The sequence below is a fragment of the Pseudopodoces humilis genome, chromosome 9 (assembly GCF_049639895.1).
Source record: "Pseudopodoces humilis isolate 2021_Gansu_Grassland_sample_001 chromosome 9, ASM4963989v1, whole genome shotgun sequence".
Lineage (NCBI taxonomy): Eukaryota > Metazoa > Chordata > Aves > Passeriformes > Paridae > Pseudopodoces > Pseudopodoces humilis.
Genome location: NC_142208.1, coordinates 29684433 through 29708868, shown reverse-complemented (window position 1 = coordinate 29708868; position 24436 = coordinate 29684433). Strand labels below are relative to the sequence as shown.

At 38.8% G+C, this 24436-nt stretch overlaps 2 protein-coding genes across 2 annotated transcripts in view; one reads left to right on the top strand and one right to left on the bottom strand.

Moving 5' to 3' along the window:
- The window catches only part of SHTN1 (shootin 1), a 54017-nt gene extending 49543 nt beyond the window's left edge, over positions 1-4474 (top strand). Inside the window, exon 17 of the mRNA XM_005520774.3 lies at positions 2543-4474. Within this exon, the coding sequence (XP_005520831.1) occupies positions 2543-2753 (211 nt within the window). The 3' untranslated portion in view covers positions 2754-4474. The remainder of the gene's footprint in view (positions 1-2542) is intronic.
- Positions 4475-4612: 138 nt separating this feature from the next.
- Positions 4613-22835, bottom strand: ENO4 (enolase 4). The gene is made up of 14 exons (XM_005520773.3): positions 22698-22835; positions 21371-21499; positions 19952-20142; positions 18961-19091; positions 17166-17335; positions 16819-16950; positions 15356-15421; positions 14567-14614; positions 12600-12767; positions 11263-11388; positions 8820-9015; positions 7836-7903; positions 7189-7306; positions 4613-5240 (listed from the first exon to the last, which is right to left on the bottom strand). The coding sequence occupies exons 1-14, from the start codon at positions 22833-22835 to the stop codon at positions 5152-5154; spliced, it is 1770 nt and encodes a 589-aa protein (XP_005520830.3). The 3' UTR covers positions 4613-5151.
- Positions 22836-24436: the final 1601 nt, after the last annotated feature.

Genomic DNA, 24436 nt, shown 5'->3' with positions numbered 1-24436 from the left:
AAGGTCACAGCAGTGCTACTTCAGACTTTAGTAACCCTTTAGTATTTACACCTTCTGTAGGTTCTGTAACTATATAAACAGAACAGATTGCTTCTGATACTCTGACATAACAAAGCATGGAACACTGCATATCCCATAGAATTAATCTCAAATGCATTTATCATCTAAATTCATATATCACAGCGCAGATTTGATGTGTTTAGTCATTAAAAAAGTACATGCAGACTTGTGAACAACTGTGTGTGAGTACAATAGAACAAGGGTCTCAATTTCTGGTTTAAATATATATAGTTGGACAAATAACGAGAATATTGATAACAGCATTAACAATCGCAATTAGGGAAGAGCTTTGCATAGAACTAAATGCAAATACCTTGGCTGGACAAAATTGAGTTTTTCAGAACTGTGTGAAACTCTGTCTTCACTCATTGCTTTTCCCAGCTTTATTTGTACAAGTAGACGGTATATTTTGGAAAGGAGCCCCAAAATTATATTCATTCTTCACACTGAAACATTCTGCTCTTGACAAACTGTTGAAAGTAAGCTGTGAATAACTGATAAATAGGGTTAATAATTTTTAACAATGCCTCAGCTATAACAGCAGCATTGTCAGGCTGGTGCTGCACCAGTGTGAAGGATTTGAAGAAGGCAATACTGGTACAACAAAGTCGGATAGTAATTCTTATTTTTATGCTGCAAACACTGATTTAATCACCGGTTTTCTCCATTAAACTACTTTATATCGACATCTTTCATTTTTCTGTCCTTTGAAGGTGGTAAATATGATTGCCATTTTATCCATTTTTGTTATAAATGAAACAGACTTCAGCGCGTTTGGCTGTGCATCAGTTGTTGGAATGCTGCCATACACTAATGCAGACTCCCTGCTGTGAGCCCAGTGAAGAATTATACTTTGATTCACCAGATTGTATTAAATAGTCCAGCTGTTGGGATTTGAAAGATACTTACCTCCAAAGTGAAATAAAAATGAACTTGGCATTTATGGCTTTGACCATTTTTATAGTGTTGGGCAATCAGCTTTTCAAAAGTAGCACTTTTTAAAATAACCCTCTTCTGGTTACACTGCTTTAAAAAGTTTAATTTGCTGTAACATTCAAAATACCCCATCTTGTATTTTTCTGGAATGATTGACAACTTTTGCATAAAATAAGCATTATTTTCCTTTTGAAATCACTAGCTTCTGATGATAATCAAATGAGTCTGAAACTGTATCTATTAGTGCCAATTTCTGCATTAATTAACTTATACCAAAATTCTAATGTTGGAGACAATTCTTGTAATTAAAGCTTGAACATGGAATTTCATTTTCTCTATCCATCACTGCAGCAGCAAGCTGAGTAAATTCTTCCTGAAATGGAAAGTGCAGCAACTATTGTTTCTGTGATTATTTTTTGGTTTTAACCTGTTCATTTACTCTCTCCCCATCAGGTGGGAACTGGTGTGGTCCCCACCCAATGTTGTAATTGTTGAGTGGGGTGACCTCTTCTTTGTCATTTTTTTAGGACAAAGACTGTCACAATAAAGGGCAGTTCATGGCAGATGGATCCTGTAGCTAAATTTCTTTCTTTGACCTCCATTTGATTCTACCTTTTCCTCTCAAGGGTGTTACCTTACCAGTATGGAAGACTGTTCCTTATAAATAAGCATGAAAATTTAATAAAAATAAAAAAAACGAAGGGGAAAAGGGGAGTGGAAAAGGCTCTACAGGGCTCGGGTTCTGGGGGCTCAGGCTCTGGAATGCAGGGTGCAGGAGGAACAAGCCTGTGCTCTCTGGCTCTCTGTCTGCCCACCCAGCAGGGTTTGGGTGGCAGTGGGAACACCCCAGTCTGCCCCTTGTTCTGGTCGAGCATTCCCAGTGTTTTCCATGTTCTCTGCTGGTGCATTCCAGCTAATCTAAGGATTTGCCTGCACGTTTTCAACACCACTGCAAAGCTTCTGAATACAGACAAGTGCTTTTAGTGTTCATAGGCTGATGCCAGCTTTGACAAATAATCCAGGTGTCTCTGACCTTTTCTTCCTCCCCACTTGGAGGCTTTTTATCCACACGAATCCCTGCACTGCAGACAGTGGTGGTGTAACCCCATTTCTGCAGCACGGAGTGTGGGTCAAACGCCCTTGGTAGTTCAGCTAAGCCAGTAGTGAATTTCCAGAAGTCGTTAGCACTTGCTCCCAGTGAGACCAGCAGCAGCCAAGGGAACACCTGGTTAGGCTGTGCCTCAGCTATGCAGTGCAGCCCCCAGGCAGGTGGCTCTGGGATAGAGGTGTGGAGAAGCCATTTTTCATTGAGTTAATTTTTCATATTCCAGGCCTGGCTCAACAAATGATCCAGGAGGGGGAATGTGACTGTTGCATTTTGTGTGCTGCTATACATAACAGCTGCTAAATCCATAAATCTATTTATTAGCTTAGCAGACCTGTCTTGGTCATATGTGCTACTAATAGAAATGTTTTTTTTGTTTTTATGCTCTTCTGAATATGTGAAGTGTCATTTGTATTTATGTATTTATTATTTTTCCTCTAGATCAACTAGTCACACGGAATTGACAAGAAAAGTTTCTAGCAGCGAAAAAGAGACAGAATCCGTGGTAGTTTTAGATCCTCTGTCCACCAGTGGGGATCAAATGTCTGAAAACGCCCTGAACCAGAACAAAGTGAAAGAGGAAGAAAGCAAGCCACTGCATAAAGAAACTAACGTTGGGAAAATAAAAGAAACAGATAGTTCTAGCTGTTAATTGTTACTCTGCAAGGCTGTACCTTTTGGGAATCATTATCTGGACATGTTAATTGCTTAGGTGTGTTACTATGGGCCATGGTCTGTACCTCCAGAGAGAAATAATACAGATTGAAATGGTCTTCTGTATGCAGTTTTTGTTACATGCACTGGAGTGTTAAATAACTGTGTGTCACTCAAAATCCCTTTCCCAATTTAATTTTGCAGGTATGGTTATTAATTTCTTAGATAGCGTCCGTTACCTTTAAAAATAGATTTGAAGAGGCTTTTTTAACTCTTCTTTTATTGAGAAAATGCCTTGTTAAAGGTCTGTTCCAAAGCTTGCCAGAAGCCCCTTGCATCCGTCTTGAGCTGGACAGGTTTGGGTTAGAACCTGTAAGTGATTACTCCCTCATCAGCTTCAGTATGGGGGGTGTTACTAATTATTAATAAAAATGTGTTTAGACACATTGCTCTAAAAACGTTTTGATATCTGCTTAAACCAAGATCTTGTTGGTCCCCTGCCTGCTGTCCCCACATAGGGAGGAAATGAAAAGCACAAGCACAACCCTTCTGTCTCAGATTGTCAGGGGACGGAGACTGAAATGCAGAGGCAGTGCAGCATCTCATTGTGGCACCGAGATTTCTGGCAGTGATAGCCAGCGTCAGGGGTTTGTGGACTGGGACAAGTGCTCTCATTTGGGTTAAAAGCTTTGCAAAGGAGGACTTGCTCCTGGGTTTTGTTTCAGTGTTACATAGCAGCTTTTGGAACTGCTGCAGCTGGAGCCTGTTGTTACTGCTGCACAAAAATAACTTTGCCTTAGGCTCCGGTGGGTATGGGCAGCGTTTGGGATTCATCCTAGGACTGCAAGTTATTGGGAATCATCAACATTCTGAGAACTCCCAGCTGAGAGCTCACAGTGCTAACAAATGAGCCCTTGCTTTGAACCTGGCACACACTGGTGGCATTAATTTCTTTATTAGGTGACACTTCAGGTGTCTGTATTTGATAACACAAATCCCAGTTTCCCTCAGCCCTTATTTCCTATGATGACGGTGAGACAGAAACATCATTGATTTGCTCCACTGCCAATTCACATTCCATTGTAGTCTCTTTAAATTCAACACAGTATCTCATTCTTTTATAATGAACAAATGGAATCAGGGATTTACCTAAAGATTGGTGTATCTGAAATTGGGTGGGCACGTACTTGAATGCACTTGGATTTTTTTTTTTATTTAATTATTTGAAACAGTGATAGCATTGAAGGATGAATGTTCTGAGTTTGTTGGTTTGGCTCTGCATGCAACTGTCTGGTGCTTTTCCTAAAAATAAAATGATAGTAATGAGTGTGGTGGTTTCCTATCTATTTTGGTGGTTTTTGCATGTTTGCTACGGAAATCTTGGACTTGATCTAATTACTCAATTACATACAGTTCATAAACTTGCGGAAATTTGTCTCTCATCGATATTTTCATTTCTTGGGGGCAGTTGGTTCTGGCTGTTAATTTTTCACTTAGTTGTCTGTTACACTGAACTTAAAATGCAAAATTTCATATATGTATTTTTTCCTCAGATTATTGCTGCTGTATTATATGTTCAGATTTTCAAATGATACAAAACCCAGAAGTTTTTCAAGAAGCATTTCTTTTACTTAAAACTGTTTTGTTACCTAGAACATAAATGATTTCTTTAACTTTTCATTGTTGCTTATTAAAAAGACTCCTGACAAGTTTCCCAGACCTTGTGGAATTGACTTGTTACTCACTGCTGGTGACTGGAGCAGGTTTCCTACTGATGGCAGTTGCAGCTCTCTGCCCAACATTTGGGGTTTGCACTGATGCACTTGTCTTGAGGGCTACAACTGGAGCAAAATCTCCTCTGCAGGCTGGATCTCAGAGCAGCATTGAGGGGATGTGGGGGGATGGAGCAGCGTAACAGTCAAGGCCTTTGTTTTTGTGTAAAATGTGGTGTTCTGTTTGTGTTTGGGTTTTTGGTTGTTTTTTACTGTTTGTCAACAGCTTGCTCTTTGTATGGAGGGAGATTCTGATTTTCCCAAAACACACATTTAGTTTTGGACTTAACACAGCAGTATTTGTTTTGCCAGTTTGTAAATGCAGCACAGAATTTTGTGGTATTTTTAGACTATAGTTACTGCTCAGTTAATTTGGTTTCAACTGAAGGCAATGGTCCCTGGGAAAAGAGAAGCCAGTATTTGAAATCTCTTAAAGATATTTGGCTGAACTGCTTGAAAATAAATGGATTTAGGAATAGTTAATATATGAGTTTCATAGTAAAATGCTTTTTCTTAGAAATTATCCCAAAGTTAATGTTGACAGCCTAGGTTAGCGTGCTGTTCTCTAGGAGCTGAGCAGGCAGGCTGTGAATCTGCAAGGCTGGCTGGGAGCTGTGGAGGCAACTAACCCTGCTCTGGGGCAGGAAGCACATTGGAAAGTTGTTCTGGCTGTGATTCTTCAGCAAAATCAACGAATTCAAGTTTTGCTTCACCTGAAATAGAAAAGGAAAAAAAAGCAGCTCATGTTTGCTGTAATGGGGTTTGTTGTAATGTCCACTGGTGCACACATGTTTTGGAAATGCCACATGATGCTTACAAGACTTGAAACACCTTTAAAAGTCCCCTCCTTCGTTAGAAAGGAACACTTTGATTACAGGATCGGGACATGGTGCACAGCAGTCTGAGCTGGGATATTTATTGCACTCTTTTCTTCACTGATCTGATTCTTTTCCCCCTGCACTGGTGCTGTTACCGGAGTTCCCATCAGCTGACTGCCTCATGAAAGCCCCAGTCCCGGTGCTGATCCCATCACCAGCAGTTCTCAGTGGTTTTTCCCAGCTCTGTGACTCTTTCTGCACCCCGGTCCCCAGCAGCAGCTCCCTGTTGTGCCCCACACGCGCTGCCCGCCCCAGCGGAGTCTGAGCGCGGTGTCGGTGCCAGCTGCGGGCGGCTGCTGTGCCCCAGCTGTGCTGGCCCAGCGTGGCCAGCGGGGCTGCTCGGAACCAGCCACGGCACAGGGGCCGGGCAATGCAGAGCCGGCTCCTCGCTCCTGAGCCCGGGGCTCTCCCGATGGCCCCGGGGCTCTCCCGATGGCCCCGGGGCTCTCCCGATGGCCCCGTGTCACCTCGCAGGCAGCAGCCACACGCAGAGTGGCACTCCCGGCTCTCCTGGGTATTCCCAGCTCCAGCCCGGCCAAATGAAGAGCTTGGTATGCAGCTCAGACCTGCTCTCACTCCTGCCCTGCTGTTGATTTAGGTTCTGGGTCTTGTTTCTGCCAAATGATTAACGGTGCCGGGGATTGTTGCTGTTTCATTTCATCAGATATAGGTCTAAATATTTGTCAGACTGGAGAGCCTTTGTTTAGACTATACTATTTGAGGAGTTATAATATATTAATACTGCTGAGGCAGTTAAAATTCATAGTTCTATAATTATCTTATTTTTGAAAAATGCATTATGTGAAACTACTTTATTAGCAAAAAAAAAGAATTTCTGTTTCTGTGTTTTACAATGATTTTTTATGAGCAAGGGGGAGATTTCAAAAAGTTCAAAATCTTTTCAATAAAAAAAACCAACTAAAAACTTTGTTCTTTAGTGTGCATGTCAAGTGCTGCCACCCTATGTGTAGAACATTGGAAATTATTACAAACAAGAGGGTAAAATGACTTAATTCTGCTTTGTGTTTCCTTTTCTTAGGCATAATACAATTCCTGCAAACCCTTTCCTTCCTTTCTTCCTCTCCTTGTCTCTCTCCCTCCCCTTCAGACTGCATGTCTTTATTCTGGCTTGATTGATACCTGATAAGTGAGAAGTGGCTCTAATGAACAGTTAAGCATTTAACAGTACAGCCTTGGTACAGTGTAAAAACAAGCTGCAGATCCTGAAACAGGCAGGCAGATGCATACAAGTGGCTAAGGCTGAATGTGCATCGTCAACTTGGGGTTTTCCTGGGTTTTATTTAAGGCTTGTCCACGGAATTGTAGCTTTCCAAACACATTTTTGCTGGAAATGTAACATACAAAAGAGGGTTGTGAAATGAAGTTTTGTTAGCAATATATGTTTCGGGCCTCGAGGGAGGTGGGGTATTTGGCCTAAAATTCCATTTTGGCAGCTTTTCGACACATTATATGCATGGTTTTTTGTTTTGTTCCTTTTTCACCGTGGGCTTCAAGACTCCAACCAATTAATTCTGGGGGAAAAAAAAGCTTAATGTAGGCTACTCTTCAAGAAGGGGTCTATTTTAACATTCAGTAAACAGATAATCCATTAGGACAACAATATACATTGTGGCAAGTGCTATCCTAGGTTTTTTTTGTCAGCCCTTATTTATAGCCTTTTGATTCCGCTTCCCTCCTGGGGTGCAGTTTCAATCATTCTCCCTCCAATCTTTGTGCCCGTATTCATGGCAGGCTGAAAACAAAGTAAGAAAGAAGCTCGTACGCAGCGCTCCATTCGCGGCCAGTTCCTCCTCTATAGCCAGCAGCCGGTTGTATTTGGCCACCCTTTCTCCGCGGGAGAGACCTCCCAACTTGAGGAACCTGGCACCCAGGCCCACAGCCTGCAAAGAGAGAGGGTAAAACTCCTCACTTGGGCAAGTGAAGTCATTCCCAATAATTAAACACGGTATCCTAAGTCTAATTTAACACCCTCATCTCTCCGCACAGAAAAACGGGGAAATAAAACCTCTCAGTGAAAGATTTGCCGGATGCAAACAGTAATTTTCGCTGGCATATGAAATGAAATTTTATTTGCAAAAGGTTAAATATTGTAGTGTTAAGAATATTTGCTTAAAATGTTGTTACTACGCAGGAATGTTTTAAGTAACTCAGTTTTTTATAAACTAATGCAAGCAAATGGATCATACACACTTTTGAATATACTCCCTGCTTTGGCAAATTTCCTGTGTGCTCTCTTTAAACTCAAAAGAATAACCATGCTCTGTGGGGAAAAAAAAACAACCCTCTAGAAAAAGCCTATTTTGTAAAATGCTTCTTTCTCAAGCACAAAAAGGCTTTCTCCTTATAAAATACTACATGTTGAAAGCAGTATTTTTGCAATTCTGCAATTGAACAGCTTTCGGTACTTACCAGATCCACGAGGCTCTCATCTGAAGATTCTCCATCTGGACTTCCTAATATGGTAATATGTCTTTGACCTATATATAACGGGAGGGAACACCTTCATTAGAGTATATTTTATACATCTGACACAGAAATTGTTTGGACTTCTCATTCCTTTTTTACCCTTGGGCTGTCCAAGCTTAAATACAAAGAGGAGTAAACCCCACCCGATAAAAATGTGAACTGTGTTAGTTTGCTACATTAGCATTCTGTTTTATTTTCAGATGGATAAGGGAACATTCAACATCCTGTCCTGGTCTCTGTCTCTCACTGATCTGTCTGATCAGGCTTTGCTATTTATTTTAAATGTGTTCTTCACTATAGTAATGATTTTTCTTCTCTTTGAAAAAGAATTTACCATCCTGACTGAAATCTTTTAGTTGCTATTTACTTGCTTTGATAAAGCAATTCTGGGGGTTTTTAAGGAACAAGAAAAATACTAAGCTATATTAAATTTGTCCATCTATTCCTTGGGTATATAAATGAATAAAGAAAACCTGATAAAAAGAGAAGTCTTACATATGAAGCTGCACAGGTTCTTAATACCACAAAGGCACAATAATACGTAGTCAATAATCTATCTTAATGCAATTTTCAACAGTTTGTACATGCCTGCATTTTTAAATTATTAATGCTAAAATTATTCAAAATTGAGATGAATTGATCACATCTCTTTTATTCTCTTTATTTCTGATATCTAACTGCATGACACTTAGCTGCAGTGTCAAAGGGCACCCACATTCAAAACATTCACGGTGTATTAGCTGACAATAGTTGAAGCCTTGACTGCTGTTTTAAGCCCCTTGACAGGGATTTGTGAATCAAAACTTGAATTTCAGTTTCTTCTGACAAGTGCTTTCTAAATCAGAAATGTCAATAATTAAATAAAAACGTAATATTTACAGGTGTGGCTCGTAGGGTTTGGTTTCAGCCTCTCCTCTCCCTACTCACCATCCAGAATTCCAGTAAGTTCTACGAGGTCTGACACCTTGGTTTGGTTGATGTATTTTAGGACAACACCACTGCACATTGCTATGTTTATGTTTTGGTCGGTTTTGAGTTTGGAAATTTGCGTGGCAGCATCTTCAGCAATCAGGTAGCATTTGGAACCAAGGGCACAACAGATGCTACTCCACTGGTCTCTGTCCTGCATAAACAAATTGAGCAAACAACTGGTGTTTAAAAAACTAAACTGAATGAAAACTCTAATTAAGGAGGTAAAAATTAAATATTAATTTGGGTTTAATCCTAAATATGCCCTTCATATAAACATATTACAATTTATACTGTATTTTAAATCTGTCTGCCTAAGAAAAACATACCACTTGGATTTTCCTTGGGTTTTAAGGTTTTGTTAGAAAACAAGAAGATTTTAATCTGAAATTAATCAACACTATTTGCACTAAATATAGTTAAAGTATTTAAATGAAATGAACTGTAGGGGTCTGCTATTTTGATTTCCCTCCTGAAATTTATTTCATTTTGATGGAACATAATTTTTTATTGTTTTTTTCAAAGGACTCATTTTTGTGTTAATATTTCAAGTGTCATAGCTGTTTGAACATAAAATACTGAACAGGAGACATAGACTCAATGGCAGGACCCATAGGGAACAGCAGAATACAATGCTCTCTTTTCTAGCAAAGCTCCATTTTTCTGGGCCTTTGTTTCTTTATTTTAATGCATTGTCCACATGGTACATGGTCCAGGCTAAATAAAGGACAAGGATATGTAAAGAATTTGAAAGAAGAAATTTACGAATTAATTTGCTTGCTTTGTGTCCAGAGAATGCAAAGTTCTCACATTAAAATCATCTCTACTTTATAATTCTGCCAGTGGTTATTTTTGGTCTGTGGATCAGGTTTTTTTGTACTTATCTACTTGCAATCAAAATCAGGGGCCATTCTTGTATGCATTTCAAGCACATGCATAAGAGAAAATGAAGTTTTTGACACCCGAACAAATGTTTAAATTTAAGCACCAAAGTGGTCTGGTGTCTGGCAATGAATTATTGAATTGGTACCAGAACTAATCCTCAAGGATCTAATTATCAGGGGCAAAGATGTGGCATAGCTAAACCTTGGAAATCTGGGAGGAGGAGAGGCATTTCCCTGAACTCTGTACTCTGTTCCCAACTGCACTTCACTGTCTGCTGTAATTCTCCTGCTGATTCTCATCTTGTAAATATTTTCCTTCACAGGAATTCTCAAGGAAGTTTGCAGCCCTGGCAAGAGTGGGGAATAACCTGGTGTTTTGGAACGTGGTAATTCAGAGAGTCAGACTGAAACAACACAGGGAGGCAAGGCTAACCAGAGTAGGGTAATACTAAACGCAGTTACTCAAAAAAATGAACTTTTAAAGTCTCAATTAAGGACAAAATCAGATGGATTTTGCAGTTCATCAATTTTAGAATTATTGATTCAGGCACTGGGCAAAATTGCAGAGCCAACATCACTGTGCCTCTCCCTTCAATCACAGTCTTTGTGTTTTGTTCATGAAAGTGATCACCCTGTATTTATTTTTAAGAAGATAAAGTGAAACTTGACACCAAGAGCAAATTTTTATTAAGTTGTGCAACCGCAGAACTCGGCCTACAATTGTAGGTTCTGCAGTAATTAAGTTTATTCTTTTTTTTAACACATGGAAATCTAACCTTATTTATAAATGTGAATATTTAAGGTTATGCAATCTCTTTTATCCATCTATAGCTTGGTAACATGCTTAATATTATTGTGCTTTATTGTTGTAGTTGATTGGCCACACTAATTAACTCCTCTAACTTTGATCACAGAGGTAAATACAGGGTGTCTTACTCCCACTTGAAACATTCTGCCGAGCAATGCTGCCAGTGACAGGACTTGGGTTATAAATATCCATCACAAAGAACTGCAGCAACAATATATTCTGGTGATTTTTTGGCTGAATAGACAACAATGTTCAAATTTTTGCTTCTCTGGCTTAATATAATATAATATTGCATTACACATCAATTTTTGTAATATACTTGAATTTTACAATTTCACCTTATAATTTGAATAGTGTACATAAAAAGGAAAATAATCAAAATAGCAGTGTTTTAGCAGGTAGAATCAGATAAAAAAGCAAATTCTTGTAATTCTTTAAGGTATGTACACTGACTGTATTCTGTTCATGCCAGGATTTTCCATCAGAAATTATGTCAAAAGGAATGAAAAATTTGGATGTTGCCAATAAAATATATTCAAAATATATTCAAAGAAATCATTAGATGCATTTTCTAGTGCTGTTTTTGTGCTTAAAAATTTGAAAATCAGAAGCTTTGTATTTTACATGTTTTGTAAAAATGAGAAAAGGTCAGTGATATGCCACTGAACAGTACCATCAGTTTTTAAAGGACTGTACTGTGGTATCTTACCTCTTTTCTTAAGGGATCTATTAATGCAATAATAAAAGGAAAATTATTAATAATGTCCACATACATGGCAGCCATTTCATCAGGACTTTTGAATGTTCCAGTGAGTATTTCATACTTTCCTTTATCCTAGAAAGTAAAGTAAAAAGCATAAGTGATAAGGAAAGTAGGACCCAGAAAAGCAGAGTGTACATGTCTGTTAAGGCAGTGGGCTGTGTGTGCTTCAATCAGGAGACATTCACTCATCAGCTTCGCTCTGTGTCTGAGTTGTCAGCACATTGTTACAGAAAACTCTGCCTAAAAGGATGAAGTGGGTTCCAGTGGGCTCATGCCAAAGTCTCTGAACAATGCCACTGCCAAGGGAAGAGAGGTCTATTTCAGCATTTTCTGGGCAATGCTGCCAGTTTGACACAATTGTAGCATAAAGTTAGCAATATCTGACATTTTTATTTAACCTCATGTGAAAAAAATCACATTTTTCTCTTCCAAAAAAAGGTGATTTTTTTCCCCCTCATTTTCATAAAGAAAATATTGCTGGGGCAAGGAGTGCACCCTCAGTGCTCAAAACCAAGATACTGCCTTTCCCTGCCTCTTTCCCCTTTAAAATAAAAATAAAAATACACTCATTTAAAACCAGTCTCATCATTCTGGGAAGCACAAACTGCAGCCTGGGAGGAATTTAAGGACATACTGTGAAACTGTGCCAGGATATCCACTGCTTTAGTGGCTTTAACAGTTCAATAACAGAAAGTTACAGAGTTACTGGTAATTCAATGGTTTTTTGCACATTCTGGTATAGGACACAGATCACAGCCAGGAAAGAAACTGCTTTTACAAAAGATATTGGTAATGGAAGCTTTAGTGCTACAGAACACCCAAACACACAAAAGCTCATGAGGTACTGAATGGAATTGGAAGTTTCTTTTTCTGCTTAGAGATAAACCTGATTGATCTTGGAATAAGGGGCAAGAACTGTAAGACTTTGTCAGGAGATAAGTAGATTTTGTCAAATAAAAACATTAAAAAACTGAAATGAAAAAATTAATGTTGATGCACGAGATGGGCACTAACGTGTATATAAACATACCATAGTAAAAATACATGCAAATGTTAAGATAGTTTGAAGAAAACAAGAGATGTTGCCAATATAATGGAAAAACAAGCAGATTCAGCCAGAATTTATAAATGCGGAGATAATTCTTTCTGTTTGCTTGATTGCTACCTTAAAAAAATGGAGTTAGGAACTTGTAGGTGAGTTTGCAACATAATAATAAATAATGTTAACAAGCAGCTACATTTACTTTAAAACCCCAAAAAATCAAAACTGAAGAATAACTTACATAATCCATTAATTCATGAGCAGCACAATTTATTGCTAAGTACACATCTGTTCCTAGCTCCAGACCGATATTGTTACAAGCTCTTTGCATTAAGAGTAGCAGTTGTTCTAGATTATCATATCCTGCAGTCAGGCAGCCTAAGTGTGATATTCTTTTTAAGGCTGATGGCTGAAAGAAAAACAAAAATAATCACTTTATTTACACACATATATATTTTATGTATTTTTTTTTTTTTTCATTGTCATTTCAATCTGCATTAGTCATCAAATTATGAATTTGTTCTCAGAAATCTCCTTGGCAACTTTCAGGAAAATTCTCTAGGAAAGAGGGATTATCAAGTGCTAATGAGTGGAGAGCAATAGTCCTTGGAAATATGTCTAGTCATGCAGATCTCAGTCTTGTATGGCTAGCACTGGTTTAAAAAATTATTTTAAAGGCACCCTTAACAACCACTGGGCTGCCATAAATGCTCTAGTGCTATCTATGGACCAACGCTTTGTCACAAAGATGTATCTTCCACTTTTAAATAGCTTTTACTCATTAATCCTCAACTACAAAATTGATATTGACTCTGGGGAGTGTTCAAGAAACCTCAAGAATCTCCCAAGACTTCTAGAAGGAACAAATTTTACAGAGGGGAAATACCTCCAGCCCAGCTGCACACAGTTGTCTGCTTCAGGGACAGTATTGCTGGACATCAGCCACAAGCAGAGTTGTATTGAGCAAATATTTCACGTATTTCCTTCTGTTGTCATTCTTTCTGTAGGTTTTCCAAATACTAATTTTTAACTGTAAAGTCTAGGAATTTTGGATTATAAAGATGCAGCAATAGACAGCCAAATATGCTGCAGTCTTCCTTCAGATAGAAGTTAAATGTGCAGTTTCATGTGGTTTTCAAGATGTCCATATGCTGTGCCTTGTCACATTCTATTATACAAAAACATTTTTCTCTGTCTAGTTTTACTTCCTTAAGTAAGTTCTTCTTCACTGCCTACTTTGTTGTTTCTCCTTTTTCTCCTTCACAAAAATGTTCAAACTAACACAGTGCTTATATCAGTTCTAAATTCCATTTCACTACTGTCTCCTTCAGTTTTCTCCTACTGAAATAAATGGAATTCTTCTTTCAGAGAATCTAATGCATTGTTTCCTTGTGTATATCTTACAGAAATATTCTACCTTATGACTTCAGTACATATTGTGGTACTAATATGGAAACTACCCACCAGAAAAACATTGGCAAGCATCTTAAATGATGATGAGTTTTTTGTTGTTTAAGCAACAATAAAATAGGAAAGCTTTTGTTCATCTTTCTTTTTTATATTTAACAACAGTAACGATTCTCACCTGATATTTAAATCATCTCAGAATGAAGAGCAAAACCTGCATGGCATTTCCATCCCACTATTTGGAAAACTCATCAACAAACTACCGGTTTTGAAGGGATAAAAAAGATCATTTGAGCCATATAAAATAATGTCCTGTGCAATATTGTGAGTGCTGCCCTTTAGCTACTTGTTTGTATCTGCCATTATCTATAACCTCAGACTGGATCTGGGCACTGAATACAGCAGGATAAAGAGGGGAGTTTTGCTTCCAGGGTTAGGAAAAAGCACAGTCCACAAGTCCTACAGGTAACAGTTTTATGGTCTACATGATCAAAAGTTCTCTGCTGGTGCTACAGGCCTGCAAAATGCTCATTTGGATAAAATACCAACAGACAGATGAGAAAAATTACCAGATCCCAGAAATTTCCCCCTATTTCCTCTACTGCCCCCTAGGAACGAAAGGTATAGTCAGAAGAATCTAAATTATTATGTAAAATATTAGCATTTGGAATATTTAAGTCTTGCCTTGACCTTTCCAAAATGGTGATGTAGATTAATGCTTCCTTTCTTAAGAACATTTTAAATTCCCTGCTGCTGTTAATACCTTGTTGAAGGCTTAGAGTTAAAAATCTCTTTTCTTACCGGGGCTTTTTGTGCTTTTCCTTTCTTACTGTTTGCTTGTGAACCAGACTGTTGGAGTGAAAGAAGATAGAAATCAACTTCATGGAAAAATATACAGATGACAGAAAAGAAAAAAAACAAAAATAAAAGAAAGAAAAAGGAAAAAAGAGAAAAAAGAAAAAAGAAAAAAGAAAAAAGGAAAGATTGACTGAATTTTGGTCAAAAGAGATTATAAATATTACATACAGTAAGGAAATAGCTTTATTTAATAGTTTAATAGTTTTATTTTGTGGTGGTTACTCATTTAAAATGTTTATTTCTTTGTGGATATCTGTCCAACCATCATTTGTTTCTCAAGACATTCTCACCCAGCCCATAAAAATACAGGGGATCTCAGAAATGAGAATCTAGACTTGGAGAAACACAACATTGCTTTCCAAAAAGCACATGCACACACTGAGACTGACTTACTGCTACAGAAATAGTACCTGGAATAAAATATGTTGTGTGTGAGAGGTGTAGCAAGGTTAGAATATATATTGTATGTGCCCTCTGATACCATTCATTCACAGTATATTTCTTCAGGTAAACAGAAAGCCTTATGCTTAGAACAATGTTTTGTTCTAAATTTTCAAATTTAGTATCACCAAATGGCCAATGTTTTATTCATCTGTCAGAGAAACACATCCTCTATTCTGTGTCATGAGCCTGTAACAGGCTAAGTGTTCCATGGGGATGTTTAAAAGGACAGTGGTAGTAAAGAGATCAAATGAAGTAAATCTCACTGTAAGAACACATTTTTTATTGTACCATTTTGCCCCGAGACTCCAACAGTCTTGTCATTTCTTTCTGAATATCCAGAACTCTGTCTATGCCCTGAAATTAAACAACAGTAATCTTCAAAAGAAAGTTATATTAATTCATTTCAGCAGCTTGAATCATAAGAGAGACAATACTTATTCTAAATGCAAATATGAACATAAAGCCTTCAAAAAAGCCCAAACCATTATGGACTCCTTAACACAATCTCTCCATGCACAAAATGCAGTCAAGGGTCCAATGATAAAGGGGTAGTACCAGTGAAATGAGCAGGAATATTTTATTATGAGATGTCAAGGAAAGCAGTCTCCTCCCCAAAAGAAGCCCTTCAGAAATCTAACAAGTAAAAAATATCTGGGTCTGCATTTATATCTGTGAAGGGGAAGGTGATAATCCCTGCTCCCAATTGTGAATCTGCCTAAGACTTCCTGAACTCTGACAAGACTGAGTGCATTTACCTTCAGAATACTTCCAAGAAACACGAAAAAAAAATAAAAAATCACTGTCTTGATTTTAAACATTGGGGAACACTCCAATTAAATGAATTCATTGCTTTTAATGCAAGGCTCTTTCTCCTTTTCAGCTGAGCTAGTAAATGTTGAGTGCAAACTTTGTCAAGGACATTTCAGATTTTCTCAAACTGTGCCAGTAAAGGAATACTGAAGGGGGCAGAAGTCAGTCACAGCTGGCAACAACACAGGACAAACAGCTTGGTGTTCTGCACTGCAGCAAACACCTTCCTCCTCTCCCATGGGCACTGGGAGGCATCCTGGCTTTGAATGGGGCAGAATTAGTGACCTTGTTAACAGCTCGGGGGAACAATCCAGAAAAGTTAAAGGAAAAGCAAAAAGAAAGAGAATCAAGCTCAGCTATTTGTTCAGGTCAGCAGCACACAAAGCAGAAATCACAGCCCTAACGGAGGCATCTTGTGCAGATAAATTCTTTAATGCAACACATGACTAAACAAAAAGAGAGAGGGCTGATCCCATCTGTCTCACCCATCCTTCTTGCTTTTTGTATTCCCTCCTAGTGTCACAGTTTCATTTTAAAGCAATTCCCAAATATTTTATGCTTTCCTGTGAAATTGTTATGGGTTTTGTAGTTTTGTATGCTGTATCAAACAATTGGCAATATTTATAATCTCCTCATGCAAAATCTATTATTGTGTAACACAACTCCTCAACATCTTCAATGCACTAATTTTTTCCCCTATACAAGCATCTGTTTTTAACTTAAATCTTCATGGTTCTTCTTTAAAATAACCTTTTTACTTAATATAATGTTATTAGTGTTAGAATTCTGCACTAACATCTGTTAAAACTTTGGCCTTGTAAGTTAACAAAAAATGAAAAGTATAGTTTGTAAGTATTATATTGAAAAGACCTATATATTTATGAACTAATGTAGTTAGTATGATGTCTATAGAATACATTTATAAAAAAAGGAAACAGTACCTGTTTGAGTGATAACTCAACTGGTGGTATAAGCATAATTTCTTTGACTAATTTCAGTTTTGAAGGTGAATTTTTTTCACAGTTCAACAGAGTAACCATTGGGAGTGGTAGAGTAATTTCTTTAGGTGACTCCTGTAATTGGGAGGGTCAGGTGAAAATAAAAATGTAAAAATCAGAATGATTTCTTATATATTTTAGTTATGGTACAGGGTTCAAAAACTGCAAGTACACAGGCAATGGTGTTAAGGGTGTATTCTATGAGGCAAATTGAATAACACTGACACAACTGGCTGCAATAGTTACAATAACTGGGACAAAACAAATGAAATTACAAAAGCCACACGTACCTGATTGTGTTTCAGCAGTGCAGTGTATAAGTACAATGGGACATGGCAAATGATGGCCCCAGCCTTTGCTATGGCAAGTGATGTTGCCCCAATGGCCAAGCTGCCACGCAGCACTGACTCTGCAGGTTCTGCAGGTGGGATGGATTGTGCTTCCACTGACACCGCCTTTCCTACAACACAGACAGCAGTACCTAAATATTCTTTTGGTTCTAAGTATATGCTTGTGGATCAGAGTTATGTCAGTAAATAAAGTATTGTCATTTCAGTGTGCACTCAAAGTACTAAAAAACAATAATTTACTTTATAAAAACTTAATTTTGTCAGCTGTTTTATTTGGAATGACCTCACAAGTAAGCAGAGTATCTGCCCTCACTCTGGTTTCAAATGCATTTCAAGTCTGTTTCTTTTGGAGATCTTTCAGCCACTGACATATGTATTTTTATTTATCTGTGTATGAATCCAGTAACATTATATAATTTTTCAGGTTGCTTCCGAAAGCATGTTTTCAGTCTTCTTTATTGTGCTCCTTAAATGTTCAGATTTTGCATTAAAAAATGGAAGATTACATTATAACCTGATTGGGAATACAAATACTTGATTTCTTCTAATAATGAATGTGAAAAAAAAATTCAGGCCTACTACAATTGGAATTCCCAAAGAGAAAAAAAAGTCTTTTAAATATTACACATTAATTTCCATAAGAATATATTTCCCTTTCAGATACACTAACTTTGTCCAAAATGCTTTAAACCAAGCAGCTTCCACTACCATATTTATTGTCTATAGTGCTTACATGAACATTTACAGGGAGCACCTGCTGAAGCTGCAATAAGTGATCTGATTCCTAAGAACCATTGCACTGGGGACTGTTTGATATTGGTTCCAAATAGTCAGGCACCGAGTCTAACAATAATATTACAGTCAAAGTCACAATTAGTGAAAATACATAATAGATGTATCAGCAGAAGCTTGACTTAAATATCAAATACACCACGATGATATCTGGATGGATCTAATGACTGCAGAAGTTAAATTTCAGGTCAAAGATGAATTTACTGTGCACACTTACAACATTTGGGGTTTTTAACTGACAGTGTATGATAGTTGCAACTAAACTGACAAGAAATAATAAATTGCCAAAATTTTCTGCCCTTCCAACAAGTGACAACAACTCTTTTTTGTCCAAATTTAATGTATAGATGGAAATAACATATGGTGGTTTTTTTCCTTTGGGTTGTTTGGTTTTGGCCATGTATTCTTACCTTGTTTTTCTAGTCTCACACCATTTTTTCCTTTTTTCTCTAGTAGTTCCTTTTACTCTATACTACCCTTCACTCCTATCTCACCCTCTTCCTTCTTTCTCTTTTGCTTTTCTCTGTGTTTCCTCCTTTTCCCAGAGTTAGAAGGAAACTTCCCTTCTTCTTTCAATTGTTTTCAGCTTCTATCTTAATTCTATTTCCTTTTTACCACTCAGTTCTGTGATCTGCTTTTCTTTCCTTATCATTTTCATTTTTATTCTTCATTTGCATCCTCCTCCATTCTTATTCCTCACTCTAAAGAATAATAACCTCCTGTCTAAACCAACTGTAAAACAAAGGCAGAAACTCTGTTCAACCAATGCATGCGAATGATAAAGAAACTGTATTTTCCCCTCCCTCATTTTGCTGCAGAAACTGCTGTGATGAAAAAGGTTAGGAGAGAGTAACCAAACCCTTTGAACATGAGCCAGGGCGTCTTTTAGGACCTTTATCAATATCTGTATTGTAGAAAATACTAAAATTAAATGAAATAAAACCTGGTTTTCCTCCCTTTTTTTGCTTAGGTGTTGAGGTAGGAGTGACTTTTGCTGCCTCTTCTTCCGCTTTTGCTTCTTCTTCTAGCTTTTCAATTTCCTCTTTTTCTTCTACCTTGTTTGCAAAGTATTCGCTGAAGGAATAAAAATTACTGGGTCAAAATATTGTTAGACATGTGACAAGCAGACAGATGTGATGCAGGCTAAAGAACATGTTAGGAGGTAGGTAAGTGCTTGTATTTGAGCTTCTGCCATAGATTCCCTGTGTGAAGCTGGAGAAGTCCATAAATTTATCATATCATTCTTTTTTGGTAGTCATCTGCAGCAATGATTAAACAAAAAGGACCATAAGCAAGTATTGAAAACCTTAGTACTTGCTTTGTAAATCACTCTGGTTTGAAAATCAGCTCTGAGCAGACAGTCTGAGCATGAAGGATTTATTTCCTTTGCATGGGTAGTAACAGAACCTGTCATAACTTCATGACATCCATCAGCCTGGCCTAGGTTAAGACAGTAGGTGAGTTGTACACTGGTTATTGTGTGGCTGCAAACTCAGAAGTGTCTGAATTTCAATTACATGCATGAAGTGAAATCTTCACCCATGGGTCACAGAAAGCCAATTCAGGCAAACTGAGTATATGAGATATATATACAATAGTGTAAACAATGCATTAAAATCTTATTTAGACTCACATTTCAACTGAGTCCTTATTCCCTTTACCGAGGTTTCCCCAAATTTAGTCTGCATGGAAAACATTTAGGTCTGTTTGCTACAGCCTTTGTTCAGTGTTGCAGCACAAAACAGCATGCTTTTTATATCATAATTATGAAAAGCAGGCAACAATGTAGTGAAATGAGTCTGAGACAGACATTCTATCCTAAAAAAATTTTTTTTTAAGTAGAAAATACTGAATATTCTACATGTCTTTCATTAAAATATAAATTAATGGTGAATATTATAAATGCAAAAATTTTCATAATATGCAACACCTACCCAAGCATCTTATCAGCTTGACACTGATCAGTAGGATCCAAGTGCCTTAACATTGGGCTCAGTGATTCATTGACCCATTCCACAGCAGTATGAACAGAGTCATTTCTTTCTTTCTCATCAGCTTCAATTGTTTCAGGTAAAGCATTTTCAGGTATTTGAGAATAAGTAGCCATCACAGTGGAACAAATCCTCTGGAAAAAAACCCACAAAAACAAAAACGAACAAAAAAAGCCAAAACCAAAACCAAAACAATGCAAAAGGTTTAGAACACTATTTCATTTTTAACTTGGAAATGTCATTTGAAAGAATGAGAAGTATGTCCTTACCAGCTCTAAAAGTACATATCTCCAAATCTTATTTGCTCCATTTGTCTTTTCTCATCCAACACCTTATTTTTAGGCTCTTATACTTTGGTAATTACAGACATTATTCAAGTTTTTTTACCTAAAATTATAACTACATAGGCAAAACCCCTCTGACAGATCTGCCTTATACATATATTATGCTATCAGAATAGAATGGAGTTATTTTAAGGACCATACAGTCATTAGGACACCTTTTATTGCAGCTGTTGGTAGCCTGTTGTACCATGATTCATCAGAATTCATGCTTAATGCCATCCCTCATAATCAGTTACTTTTGTTTTACTTAGATAATTCAAATCTATCTTTCTGTACTGATAAAGAACAAAGGACATTAAGAAAACTTACTTAAGGAAGACATAATTTACAAATTTCCCATAGTTGCCTGCACTAACAGTGTTAACTTTACATCCTGTGAATATCTATGAGGTTACATGTAATTCAAGAATTAACTGAACCAGAGTTTTACTGAGGGAATAGAAATAATTACTTCACAATAGCTAGAGCTGCAAAGATGTAATTTGAATATTTCAGGTTGGGAAAGAGATGAGCCATCAATTCTGCGTTGCAGGTGCTAAATGGGTATGTTTGACTTCACTGTCACCCACATCAACCTATTAGTTCAGTGTGAAAGAAGTGCCTCTACCTATACTGTTTTTTACCTGTACTGTATTTTTCTGAAAGTGTCACACAAAGAGAAATACAAAGATCTGAAAATTAAAGAAAAACATGAAATGAACGTATAACATTAGTATGGGGTGTAAGGAAAACCTACATGATCATTAAGACAGAAAAAAAAATTAATATACAAAGATACACTATCAGATCTCACTCACTGGGATAATACTGTCTAATTCCTGGAAAATAAAGTTTTCATAGGTGCTGCCACTGTCTAACTTTTCACGACACCTTTTCTTTTCCTGGCTGTTGAGTCACAGGGATTTATATCTTGTCATAAAGATGGAAAATAAAACGTTCCTTGGGGTGTGAAAAGAACAGTACTTCTCCCAGATATTGTTCTACTAAAATAAATAGAACAAGAAGCAGCAGCTCATACCTTCTCATAGTTCTTAACTGTACAGTATAGTTCCACTTCTAATGTTGGCTGGCCAACTCCACCAATAATTTTTCTTCCAACTAATTTGCATATTACTGGAGCTTTTGAAAATTTAGAAAAGTAGTTAGCCTTAAATGAAAGAGAGAAAACTCAATTAAAAGTCAATTTCCAGGCAATGAGGCTTTTATTCCATGAAATATCTTACAATCAAATCCACCACTGAACACTTCTATTACAGGTCTCTTCCAGCTTAGCATATTCTAACATTCTATGATTTATACATTCCAGAAATCTTTGAGCCCTGTGAGAAAGGTGGAAACCACAACTTCTGGTAGACAGAGTCCTTCTTCCAACATGGTCTTTAATGGGCCTGATGAACTATCATAATTCAATACATTTGGGTCTCTGTCCATAGTTAACGAACACCAACATTGGTTTAGAAAAAGAATTACATTTTTACCTGAGGTTCGTACATACTTCCTTACTAGTTTCATTATTTAATCTGGTATTGGAGAGTCACCAAACCACAGCTTACCAAATGGGAAAACTACAGAACACTTAGGGCTACAAAGAAGAGGAACATGCCAACTACCAAGCAAAGCAAAGAAAGGTGTTAGCAGTTCCAGTCCCTTCCACTGATGATGGCAAAACACTTGGAGATGGGAATAAGTGTACGATGGAATGAAATGTTTCAATTCCACAGTCACTCTCCCATCAAAGACCATACTAGATGTAATTTCTTTTTCAAGAACTGCTCACTATTCTAGTATTGGCAATTCCAGTATCACCACTAATTGAGGTTTCATTATGAAATATTGTCAACAATATTTTGTCAAATGGGAACAGATAAAACGGGTCTGATTCTTGACCCTTCCAAGAAGCCCATTTGCCTTTCATAAGCAGCTGGAGGGAACAGCACCCAGTCTCTTGTCGCCGCTGGCCCGGGAGTCATCACTGCTGAGCAGCAGTTTTGTTAGGGACAAACAGTAGTCCATCTCTGGACTACTTTGTTTTTGTGTCGAGACAAGCAACCAGCAAAGGACAAGAAGCCCGGCTTGCTGCAGACATGTACTTGGAGCAGCACCCAGGTGCCACTGGGCCACAAACACAGAACCATCGCAATGCCTGCCCGGGTCAGAGGGCAAACCACGGAATTGTCACCACAGAGCCGCCGACCTCCTGGCTGCACCCCCTCGCTGAGGTCAAGGCCTGGGAGGGGGCAGGGGCCCGGCGGGCACCTCACGGCCCCTCCGAGCCGCCCCTCGCGGAACGCGGGGACAGGAGAGGCCGCTCCGGGCCGCCCTGCTGCTTCCCCGCCCCGCGCTACCAGCTCCCCGTAGAGATCCTCGGGGCACTGCGGGAACAGGGTGTTCAGCGCCTCCTCCATCCGCTCCGGCACACGGTGCCCTCGGTAATACTCAGCCGCCTCCCGCCGCAGCCGCCCCCGCCGCTCGCCCGCCTCCATCGCGGGCCCGCGGCCGCTGCCGGGCAACGGAGCCAGGGAGCGCCCGCCCCTTCCTCCGCTCCCCGGCAGCCCCAGGGCGGGACGGTGGCTCCTCAGGGCGCTCTGCCCGGCCCTCACGCTGCCGCGGCTCTGTTCTTTCAGTCTCGCCCGGGAACACCCGGGGTGGGAGCAGAGGTGGGTCGGGTTGGCCCGTTTTGGTTCCTCTGTGCAGCGCGGTGCTCGCGCGTCCCTCAGAGCCCGGTCACGGCTTTCCAAATCAGGACGCCCCGACCAAGCGCTCCTCGGTTTTAAAAGTCTCCGAGCAACAAACCTATGTAAGATTATGGTCCTATGGACAGGCTGTGGTTTGGGAAATGTCTAGTGAAGACGACGCTGCAAAACGCCCACAGTAACTCCTACGTTTGAAAGCCCTCCACTTTCAATGAAAAGAAACATTTCGCGACCTAAATGATCATTTTTAGCCCGCAATTTCCTACAAAAACTTTCACTTTCTTACACTGTTCACTGGTAATTTTGTTGAAGTAACTGAAAATGGAGATACTTAAAAGCTGTTAGCTGCACGCTTCCCCAGCTCTAAAATCAATGTGTGGACCTTTGCTCATTGTGTGCTCACTTCTCCGGGTGGGGTGATAATGAAGAAAAATCCCTAAGGAATCATTTTCTTTTCCTTTCACATCCTTTAGAAATACTATGGTACCTCTCCAGAGATTTAAACCCTCTTTTTTAAAAGCTGTTTCCTCTGAAAAAGTTTCTAAACAGACACTACCTGTTTCTTGAGGGGAGAGTGGGTAGCAAATGCCTCATTAGATTTTCTTACTTCAGGAGGAGTTGATGTGGTAGGTGGCTGCTCCTTTGGGCACAACTGCTTCAAGAGGGGATTGTGCAGGCCTGGGTGGCAATAGTCAAATAGTTCTAGGTATTTGTCACATGCGCAGGTTTGCCCCAGAAAGCTCCTCATTAATTAAATATTCCTGGAAGAACAGGCTTCTGGAGGTAAATGGTGCTGGTGGGGTGGTCTCTGAGCATGATCATATGCTGGGTAATACCACCCAATGTGAGAACTATGCCTTCTGATATGTGTAAGTGCTTCTATATCAGTTTCCCATCTTCTGCCCTTCCACAGGCTCTAAACAAAACACATCATGAAGGAACATGTTGGAGATAAAAGGGAGACTAGGGAAAATGTCACACTTCTCTGGAAGTGAAGCTCCAGTGAGCCTCCACTCACTGGCAGGTGCTGCAGCTACACCATGGAAGTTGCAAAAGGAGAAGTCAAGGACCGAGAGAACAGATAGAAAGAAACAGACAAGAGGTAGGGGCAAAGAGAGTGACAGAGAGCGATGAAGTAGAAAACCTCACCACTCTGTGGATGCCAATGACATTCTGTTGATGCTCTCCCTCAGGGCTTCTTGGTTTTGAAGGTTCCTGGAGAACATGGAGTTCAAAATATTGACTTATACTTGGACCAGGTGGGAATGCCCAGGTACTTGCCCTGGCAGAGGGCAAGTTTGACACAATCTCTTGCAACAGACTCTGGATCTCTTGCATCCCTTTGCATCACATGCAGTGCTCTGCTGCAAGGACTCAGCAATGAGTCTGAG

Excerpts from the sequence above, each read along its gene's own strand:
- ENO4 (XM_005520773.3), bottom strand. The coding sequence starts at position 22,835 with ATGGAGGCGGGCGAGCGGCGGGGGCGGCTGCGGCGGGAGGCGGCTGAG. Across the intron at positions 20,143-21,370 it reads CAGTTAAGAACTATGAGAAG|AGGATTTGTTCCACTGTGAT; the intron begins GTATGAGCTGCT and ends GTTTTTTTCCAG. Across the intron at positions 17,336-18,960 it reads AAAAAAGGGAGGAAAACCAG|GAAAGGCGGTGTCAGTGGAA; the intron begins GTTTTATTTCAT and ends TCTGTGTTGTAG.